This window comes from Plasmopara halstedii (genome assembly GCF_900000015.1).
Source record: "Plasmopara halstedii genome assembly, contig: Scaffold_287, whole genome shotgun sequence".
NCBI lineage: Eukaryota > Oomycota > Peronosporomycetes > Peronosporales > Peronosporaceae > Plasmopara > Plasmopara halstedii.
In genome coordinates this window covers 544,524-554,145 of record NW_020187208.1, presented here as the reverse complement: position 1 = coordinate 554,145, position 9,622 = coordinate 544,524, and the positions used below count along the sequence as shown (strand labels likewise).

The window sequence follows — 9,622 nt, the reverse complement described above, 5'->3', positions numbered from 1 at the left end:
GTAAAACGAAGGCGAATGACTACCATTGCAGATATACAAGTCAACGCTAAAACGCTACTTTTACACGCGCGAGAAACATGATGATTATATGCCTGTCCCAACAAGCTACACTTCCACGTCGAGCAGAGACGAGAGCGTAGAGAATTGCTGAGCATACCCACTCTCTTGGGACAAGAGATTATGGATCTCGCCATCGTACGAAAACTCGTCTGTCAGTCTCAAATCTGTTTGATTGATGGGCGACAGGTTTGACCCAACGTGAGATGGAGCGCACGGTATTACCGGTTCTGTTATTGTCGTTTTCGGAGATATATTCGTGACGCACGCTCCCCAATTCGATCGGCTGATTCCTTGTGTGACTTCACCTATCGGAGTACTTGAGATTAGACCGGCAGATGATTCTACTCCGCTTGTTTCTTGAAACGCATTGTCTCCACAGACGTCATGAAATGAATCATATAATAACTCGTCCAAGCCGAAAGAAGACTGTGCTGACAACGCAGTGTCTATAGACAACTCGGACAATTTGTCACTTGAACAGCTCATCTCATCGTTGTTTAAACCCCATGCTTCCATAGACTTCAGCTTAGAATGGTCAATTGTTGCTTGACTAAAGCACACCTCCGGTAATGAAAGCGAGCTTAAACTCCTGGCAGCAAAACTATCCATTCCCATTGGATCGAGAATATTGTCGATGACAGCTTGAGCTCGCTGCACGTCTACTTGATGAGATTGAGCGTAAGTGTACGGGTCTAATTTATCGACGCTCGATACAACATCTGGAGAAAGGGATCCGGACTGGTCATCATTGATGATCGGCGTGCCGAAAAAATTAACCGCACTTTCCATGGAGTCGGCCATTGAGGAACCAGCTGGAGTAAAAGAAGCCCCAATCACGTCCACGACAACATTTTGATCAGTGAAACTAAGTACTTCTGTGTTTGGGAAAAAGCTGTCAGAAGACTTCGTCGTAGAACGAAACAACTTGGACTTGCATGATTTCTTTTTCGATCTAGTACGTCTGACGGGTTGATTCCCACATTCTCCTCGTTCACGCTTCGCTTGAGTCTTCAGCGACGAGTGCCAGTGATTCTTTACAGCGTTATCAGTTCGACCAGGCAGTCGAGATGTAATTTTAGCCCAGCAATTGCCAAATTGAGCTTGCATATCTAAAATGATTGCATTTTCCTCCTCTGTCCACGGCGTTTTTTTGATTGATGGATTCAGTTGATTGTGCCAGCTAATTTAAATAAGTGTCAGCAAGTTTATATAAGAAATCATGCAGCTACTAATATCTACCGTTCACGGCATTGTTTGCCATTTCGGCCGGTCAAGTACGAAGCAATCACCGCCCACTTGCTTGCACCATACTTCTTGACTAGCTCAAACATCTGCGCATCTTCTTCTTGCGTCCATGGCCGCTTCACCACTGAGTCAAGACTTTGCAGTTTATTCCAACGCTTGTTGCAGTCTTCCGGAGTTCGTCGCTCAAGAAGTTCAGATATGGTCTTCCATTTTTTTCCCCCGAACTTACAGACGCCATCGCGGAGTAATGTGTCCTTCATACAAGATATTTTGAGTTTCTTATTGTCATGTAAGCAATAATCAAGACAACTATTGTATACTTCTTCAGGTGTCCATCGCAAACCTTCACTACGAGGTCGAGTAGTGATTGTTGATGCTTTTGCTCTGCAAATAGATCAATATTACTCTTCATTTTCTTTAGATTATATTGAGGTCACTTACTTTCTCGACATTTTCTTGCGCTCGTATGGGGGGTAGCGCTCCATCATCCAATTCACTCTTCAGTAAGAGAGTGCAAATGAACTTGTGCCGGTCGAAACAGAGAAGAAAACCCCACACAACGCGACATGGGCGACCCCATGTCACGTAAAGAATCTGAGACTTGCTTTCGAAATCGAATCAGCAAAGCACAGCCCGAACTTTCACGATTGATTCAATCACGCCCATGAAATCTGAGATACGCCGCTCATAAGCTTTGCCATCTCATCATTCCCGTCAATTACCAGCTGCCTGTTCTGTTTCAATCGCCCTGTCCCGAGAGTAAAAATCATGCTCAAAATAATTCTCCGCAGTCTCCCACATAGACATTGTAATAAACCCAAAGAACTTTAAGAAATAAAAAACGGATTATTAGCGAAGATTAGTACCGAATCGAGAGGCCTGTTAGTAGTGGATGCCCAGTGACTATCAAATCGTCTTGGGAATGGCAAGTCAAAAAGCGAGCAGTAACCTTCATGCATACCAATGCAATGTCTCACGTAAATCGCAGCCACTGTTTAGGTAAAAATACGTACATACCTGTGTACAACCCCAGAGCACCAAGAAGCGAAGGTTTTCAGCACCGTCAGCTAACATCCCCAATGCATTTTCACTGATATTTCGACAGAATGAGATATCGAGTGCAGTCATACTAGTAGCGCAGTGTTCAAGCAACGCCATCACAGCATCATCGGTAGCTTGCTATAATTATGAAGTACATGAACACATAATGAGAACATTATTGTCAGCACTATCAACGCAGGAGAAATCTTACCGAAACACTGGACATTTCTAATATTTCTAAATACAATTTAGCACCAAAGGCAATATGTTGAATCGCAATATCCGTCAAATTCAAACAACAGCGCAAAGAAACGTGACGTAGAGCGTGTCCATGTTCACGAACAAGCTCGAAGCATTCATCTGTAATAAGATGCAAATCCGACACATCCAGTACTTTCAAACGTCGACAAGCGTTCAAAATTCCTTTAACCGCCACGTCAGTCAGTTGGGAGCATCGAGATACCGAGAATTCTTCCAGGTCCTGCAAACTTTGGGAAATTGAGACAATAAAATCGTCGGTCAGTCGTTCCATTTGATTGAGCTGAAGCTTCCTAAGATTGTGCATGGTCTTCAAAGATTCTAAACTGGCATCGCCAATCTGCGGACACTCAGATAACGTCAACGAGTGCAAGTTCTGTAATTCACTAAAATAATCAATCGACTTTTTCGTCATTCGCTGATTGCAAGAGATTTCGAACGAGTCCAACGATGGCGCACATCGACGGACGAGAGCTTCGCATCCCGCGTCAGAGAGTCGATAGCATCCTTGCACTTGTAATTGCTCCACGGACTTTAATGCGTCTCCAAGCTCATGGATGACATTGTCTGAGACACAACGCCCACACAGTCCAAGTCTCAACACCGACAATGCTGAACACTTTTTAAGCGCACAGATCAACGTGTCTTCATCAATGTTAGAGCAATCTGGAATGTCAATTTCTGTGACTCCAGGAAAAATGAAAAGCGGCAAAACCTCGGGTTTAAGGCGTCGGAGCTTCACGACAGCACGAGCGACTTGATGACGTGCAGTAGCGTCAATGTATTCAAGAGTGGGTAGCTGCTCGATATGTTCTGCCAGACTTTTAAGCGCAAGGTCTCTTAGTCGTTGTACTTTGTAATCATGTCTAAGGACAGACGCACGGGCACATCGTTTAGGCGTCCACACGATCTTGGGTAGCTCCTCAACGGGCTGGCGACGGTTTCGTGCGTCCTGCGCGGCCTGGCGATTATTACTTAATTCTCGAATGGTCGCATAGTAGCCTGGCCAAGACTCTGTCTCTTCGGTAGGTGCAGAGGCAGGTGCCACGACTTCACCTGTTGCAAAGTAAAGTGCGCGTTCTCGTGTGACATTAGCTTGTCCACGCCCTCGCGGAACATCGATGGCGGGAGGTACGGCGTCAATATTACTCTCTTCACGACGAGAGAAGGATGGAGAGGACGGAGGAGAGACAGCGCGAGCACGACGACTAGCTGTGTTAGAAGAGCTTTGAGACTTTCGCTTCATGAGCCTAAATTGACACTCGTTAAAACTCGTTTCGTTGAAGTGCAGTTTTCCCGCGCCAACGATAACGCGCGTAAATTTTGGCACCCATCGATTAATTTGTAAAAGTATATTATAGGCTAAATTTATTGCCTTTTACTACTAAAAAAGGCAGAAGAAACTTTAGGTAAAGATCTGATGGCAATCATCTGTGTGCATCAATAAGCATTGCTCATATTACGTTGTGTCTGAAAAAGATTAATCCTTCGCGTCTATGCTGCAGCAGCTAGAAGTCTACAGGAAAAAAGCACACTTTCACCGATGAAAACTCACGAGCGATATCGCAGCTTCGCACGAAGACTTCCGAAAGATCTTTAGCCAGGATTTATTTATCCACGGTAGCCATGTACAGCACAAGATCCACCAGGCGGTTTGAATAGCCCCACTCGTTGTCATACCACGCGACAAGCTTCACAAAGTGGTCATTAAGGGCAATGCAAGCGTCCGCATCAAACGTGCTCGAATGCTTGTCATGAAGAAAGTCGTTTGACACCACCTGGTCCTCCGTGTAGCCAAGGATGCCAGCCAATTCACCTTCCGAAGCAGCCTTTACGGCAGCTTTGATCGCGTCCATTGAAGCTCCTTTCTCCAGGCGGCACGTCAAATCTACCACAGATACATCCGGAGTTGGGACACGGAAAGCCATGCCCGTCAATTTACCATTTAAGACCGGTAATACCTTGCCCACGGCCTTGGCTGCGCCCGTTGACGACGGAATGATATTCTGACCGCAGCCACGACCACCACGCCAGTCTTTTCCGCCTCTGCTAGGACCGTCAACAGGGAGCTGCGTGGCCGTCGTCGCGTGCACGGTCGTCATCAGACCCTCCACAATGCCAAACTTGTCGTTGATCACCTTGGCCAGGGGCGCAAGACAATTCGTTGTGCACGACGCATTTGACACGACGGGAGCCGAGCCGTCATAGTCTTTGTGATTCACACCCATCACATACATGGGAGTGTTGTCCTTAGGTGGCGCCGAAATCACAACTTTTTTGCAGCCGCCATCAATATGAGCCTTAGCACTCTCCGTTGTGGTGAACACACCTGTTGACTCGCATACGTACGTAGCTCCGGCCTTACCCCACGGGATCTCCGACGGGTTACGTGCGGAGAAGACTTGAATAACTTGACCATTTATCACTAGGTTGCCGTTCTTGGTCTCGACAGATCCATCGAATTTGCCATGGGTCGAATCATACATGAATAAATACGCCATGTAATCTAGATCCATAAACGGGTCGTTAACGGCCACAACCTTGGTCTTAGGATTTTCAATCGCGGCGCGACACACGAGACGGCCGATCCGGCCAAAACCGTTGATACCGATATTAACTTCAGTCATAGCTTGTTGGAAGGGAGAGCTAGCAAATTAGATTGTGGAGTATCTTTGTTGTGAGCGATAAAACCTCGTCAGTATAAAAACCTAAATGCACATAAACACGGCACGACGGAAATTTTTCTAACGAGTCTGAGAGGGAGACAGGTTCAACATTTATTCCATTTGCTCATGTTGATGTGCCATCAATCTAATTTTATGTCAAAGACAAAAGTTATATTTGAAAAAAGGTGAATCTTACGAAAATACTATATATAGAATCCTCTCAAACATGATTACGTATGCAACAATGCATCACAGAGCGCAAAAAACGTACCAGAAAGTAGCTATAATTGAGGGGCCTGCCCGAGTTTTATACAATGCTGATTAGATGCCAAAATGCTGATTATCATCGGTGGAAACCTTGACATCCTATCAGAAGCGGAGGACAATCAGTATTGTCGACATATACTGTGGAGTGGGGGGTACATTCTACAAACGAACAAGACTGGTGACGCGTTTTGAAAAGCCTCAATATCCGAAGATTAAAGCTTATCCGATCAGGGATAAAGATTCAATGTAGTAATGTAATAGTAAGGCTACTAAGCCCCGCGTCTACAACGATGAATGGCCAGGTCAAAGGAATTTTCGGCCAAATGGGATCACGCAAAGTTTGCGATCAGATCGGGCATTGGTTGTTTAAATGATGTGTTATGTCATTTCGGGTCAACATTCAAACAAAACAACCTTACATTTTTTTTCTAGTAATTGGCTACAAACAGAACTTTTTGCCATGTCGTCACTGAGATTCCTCCTGACAAGCAAAAAAAGCTGCAAACTTAATCATTGCTCGTCCACAAACATGCCTTCGTTCTCAAAGAGCTTTCTAAAAGTTACAAGTTGCAGCTTTTTGAGCAGCCTTTGCTGATGAACCACTACTCAAGACGACCTTCAATCATTCTGCCACTTTATGCTACAGGTGATAACATCTGGTTGTTACAATAAATTGTTTTTTTGCAATGTGTAGTTACTTACTAAGTTTATATAAATTGTTCATTTGAGCATTTGAACTTTGGCACCAACCAGCTTCCTAACAATGTACTTACTTACTGTCTGGCGTTTGCGCACTCACGCTGTCATGAATGCAGTTTGTGATGACATATCCGTTATCAGCACAATCAATATGATGCACAATTGCAGCTTTTTAACTGACAAACAAACTCGCCAGCATTAGCGAAGATGATACTCTGATTTGATGTCTAGGCTGCATTGCTGAAAATCTATACCAGATCCGCACTTATTGAAAGTACCCGACGTTAAATTGCTGGTTTCTCGGGTCATAATCGAATGTGTAGACACATGTGTAAGCGATTGTGATGCATTCTGCCGCTGTATGGAATACCGTCTCACTTTTCAATTAAACTTGTATCATTTGCTCTCAAGAAGCTGGCACTTGATGGTATATCAAACAAAGGCGACATCGCATATCCGTCGTTATGCTTTGGACTGAGACCGATAAGCTTTCCCCTGCTCCAGCACACTCACTCATAACTTCCTTCCACTTTCGCTCGAGTTGTGCCGCTGAATGTTTAATGTGAACAGACGTGTCCACGTCCTATACATAGCGTCACAGAAATTAAAGTGTCGTGTGAAACAAGTTCCCAGCGACAAAAAAAAGCCAAACAAACCTTTTGGAAGGCAAACAAACATTTTGCCGTAATCCCTTTGCTCAAATTACTAACCCCTTTGATGCTTTGCGCTCGAGTCTCGTGAAGCCTCGATACTGAAATTGGACGGGTGGATCAAACTACTCATTCGTGCTTGTGGGTGCTAATTGCGATGCTGAACTTGACTGCATGCAAGCTGGTCCGATGTCCACGCTCTCTATATTTGTCCGACATCGAAGGAGATGCAAAGAGCGTTACGCAAAAGTTGCCATAATTTAATTTCGGTAACTTCTGAGGCACTCATCTCATTTTCAAGATCGCATCCACAAAAAGTAAACCATCAAAAAGTGTTCATCACTTAAAATATGCGTGTTTGTTGAAAATTGTTCCTAATAGCTTATTGGTAAGTTGCACTGTCCGTTAATGTATTAATTAGCCTAATATTAAGCTTTCAGATTTCTCATCACATAGGAAGTCTACAAAGTGAAGTGAAGACTCTTCAAATAGAATTAAAGTGAAGCAATCGTATCTTTGGCATAGGCGATGCATACAGTGTCTTTTACGTGAGTGATGGGTTTACACTCACATTGGCAAAAAACGCATCACTTGCTCAGCACGCATAAAAGCTTGAGCCTCGAAAGGGGGACCACTTCCGAAGATGGCCATACCTGGCGTGGTCAGAGTCATTTAAACTGGAAGTATTAAATCATTCCGGCAATCCATCTAGCAGAATGAGTTAGTCCATGAACACTGGGGGGATGTTTAGTGAGTAAAAAATAGAAATCGTTTTTATAAATTTGGGAATATTGACATTGTATTTGATTTACGTTGATCCTTTGAGACTCAAATGTGACACTTCAAACTCACCTTGTGTGCTCGAACAATTGTGCGTCTGTTTATTAGTAAACGTGTCTTGATGTAATGGGACAAAATCATGCTCAAATTAATCTATTCGAAGCTGGTATCATCTGAATCAAAACGGACGGAGATTTGATGACTTGTGTTTAACATGAGTGGCCTACAGCATCAGATGCACAATAGTCCAGCGAGCCGTCATGTCCAAGGCAATTGTTTACTGCATTTTTTGCATATATACAACAGTCAAAGCTAAGATAAAAATCTTGATAAGAATATTACTATAAATGTGCATATTATAGCTTTTATTCCAGTCCGTATCTCACATAAAAGCCGGCTAAAAATAGGTGTCAGAATTATCGAAAGCCGAGGAGTAATCCAAGATGCCGGTCGAAGTGCAGCGTAAATTGACTGTGCTGGGTTATCCAGGTGTGGGCAAGTCTTCGCTTACGACGTGCTTCGTGGAAAACCGCTTTGTGGAGAATTACGATCCGACCATCGAGAACACATTTCACAAGACTATCCGAGTTCGCAACGCGCACTTCGTGACAGACATTGTGGATACTGCGGGCATGGTCTGAGTATCAAAGTGGCTATTGTAGGGAATAAAGTGTAAGGCACTAACGAGCATTTGATGTGATTGTAGGATGAGTACGCAAACTTCTCGCAAGCGGCTTCAGTGGGCGTGCATGGCTACGTGCTTGTCTACTCGATCGGCTCGCGAACGTCGTTTGAAAAACTCAAACTAATAAATGAGAAATTGGTCAATATGTTGGGCTCCAAGCCGCCACGCGTACTCGTAGGCAGCATGTCGGATTTAGATAAGGGCAGGTGAGTGCTACTGGTTGTTCCTACGATATGACTTGCTGATGGCATTTTTATGATGTATGCGCTTAGAGAGGTGACGGTAGAAGAAGGTCAGACACTAGCAGGCAATTGGGAATGTCCTTTTGTTGAGTGTTCGGCGAAAGACAACGAAAATATTAGTACGCTAATCTCAACACACTTAGAAGACATGTAGCTTATTCACATTGATACTATTCTGTAATGTGCCGACGCATCTTTGCAGGTGAGGTGTTTACTTATCTTATAAAGGAAATCGAGCGCGATTCCGGATTACTGGAAGAAAGCGATGAATCTCAATGCTTGATTTTGTAGGTCAACTAGAAATTTAATCTTGTTAAGGCTGATGCAAACCCATATCAAACAAATGGGGGTAATAAATGGGGGTTTAAACGCCAAAGTTCTACTAATCATCTTGGCCTTATTCTAGTAGGGTAACAATATTATTAGCTGAAGAATCCAAACTATATCGGAAGCGGCGTCAGCCAGCAGGTTAAACCATCATTTGATATCAAAGCTGTAACAGAAATTGTATCGGTAGTCGAGGTGACAGAGATGTCGTGTTGTTCGCACTGGGGTAATAACGTCTGCCGTCCCAATGAATTGCGGTCATTTCCAGCGTAAAACATTCCCCCATTTTGCTACAGCAGGTCCACAAACAGCATACGTGATGTCGAGTCGAGGTCAATTACAGGATTCTAGGTTCTATCATATGTTTATAATAATCACGTTTAAAATTAAGCTGATATGATGGAACTATTTTCAAATCAAGCGCCGAAAAATATTGCGGCAACGTGCTTATCGTGATAACGGATTGTGAGCCGCATGCTAAGAAAGATGAAGTGAGTATATTGGGGTCCTTATTTCGCTACTCCGAGCTACCTCTAAGCTTTTCCTATGGCGTTACTCTGGGCGCAATCATTTCGCGTCATCGTGTGCGCAATCATTTCGCGTCATCGTGTGCGCAATCACGTCGTCTTTTGGTCCGGAGATTCGATCGCGCAACGTATGCTGAAAGCCGTTTTTCTAACACTCCTCCTTGCGATCGTGTCC

At 44.0% G+C, this 9,622-nt stretch overlaps 4 protein-coding genes across 4 annotated transcripts; 1 reads left to right on the top strand and 3 right to left on the bottom strand.

The window, feature by feature from the left end:
- Positions 1-105: 105 nt before the first annotated feature.
- On the bottom strand, positions 106-1,793 carry PHALS_05003 (myb domain protein 3r-5; the record flags this gene model as incomplete). The annotated part of the gene is made up of 4 exons (XM_024722731.1): positions 106-1,240; positions 1,300-1,559; positions 1,626-1,689; positions 1,747-1,793. The coding sequence occupies 4 exons, from the start codon at positions 1,791-1,793 to the stop codon at positions 106-108; spliced, it is 1,506 nt and encodes a 501-aa protein (XP_024573778.1).
- A 168-nt stretch (positions 1,794-1,961) lies between these two features.
- Positions 1,962-3,850, bottom strand: PHALS_05002 (rni-like protein; the record flags this gene model as incomplete). The annotated part of the gene is made up of 4 exons (XM_024722730.1): positions 1,962-2,097; positions 2,172-2,254; positions 2,323-2,484; positions 2,558-3,850. The coding sequence occupies 4 exons, from the start codon at positions 3,848-3,850 to the stop codon at positions 1,962-1,964; spliced, it is 1,674 nt and encodes a 557-aa protein (XP_024573777.1).
- Positions 3,851-4,211: 361 nt separating this feature from the next.
- Positions 4,212-5,231, bottom strand: PHALS_05001 (glyceraldehyde-3-phosphate dehydrogenase; the record flags this gene model as incomplete). The annotated part of the gene is made up of 1 exon (XM_024722729.1): positions 4,212-5,231. The coding sequence occupies one exon, from the start codon at positions 5,229-5,231 to the stop codon at positions 4,212-4,214; it is 1,020 nt and encodes a 339-aa protein (XP_024573776.1).
- A 2,878-nt stretch (positions 5,232-8,109) lies between these two features.
- PHALS_05000 (rheb gtpase rhb1) lies at positions 8,110-8,884 on the top strand (the record flags this gene model as incomplete). Its single annotated transcript, XM_024722728.1, has 4 exons — positions 8,110-8,301; positions 8,373-8,557; positions 8,624-8,712; positions 8,796-8,884. 4 exons carry the CDS (start codon positions 8,110-8,112, stop codon positions 8,882-8,884), a joined length of 555 nt encoding a protein of 184 aa, XP_024573775.1.
- Between the last annotated feature and the right edge of the window lie 738 nt (positions 8,885-9,622).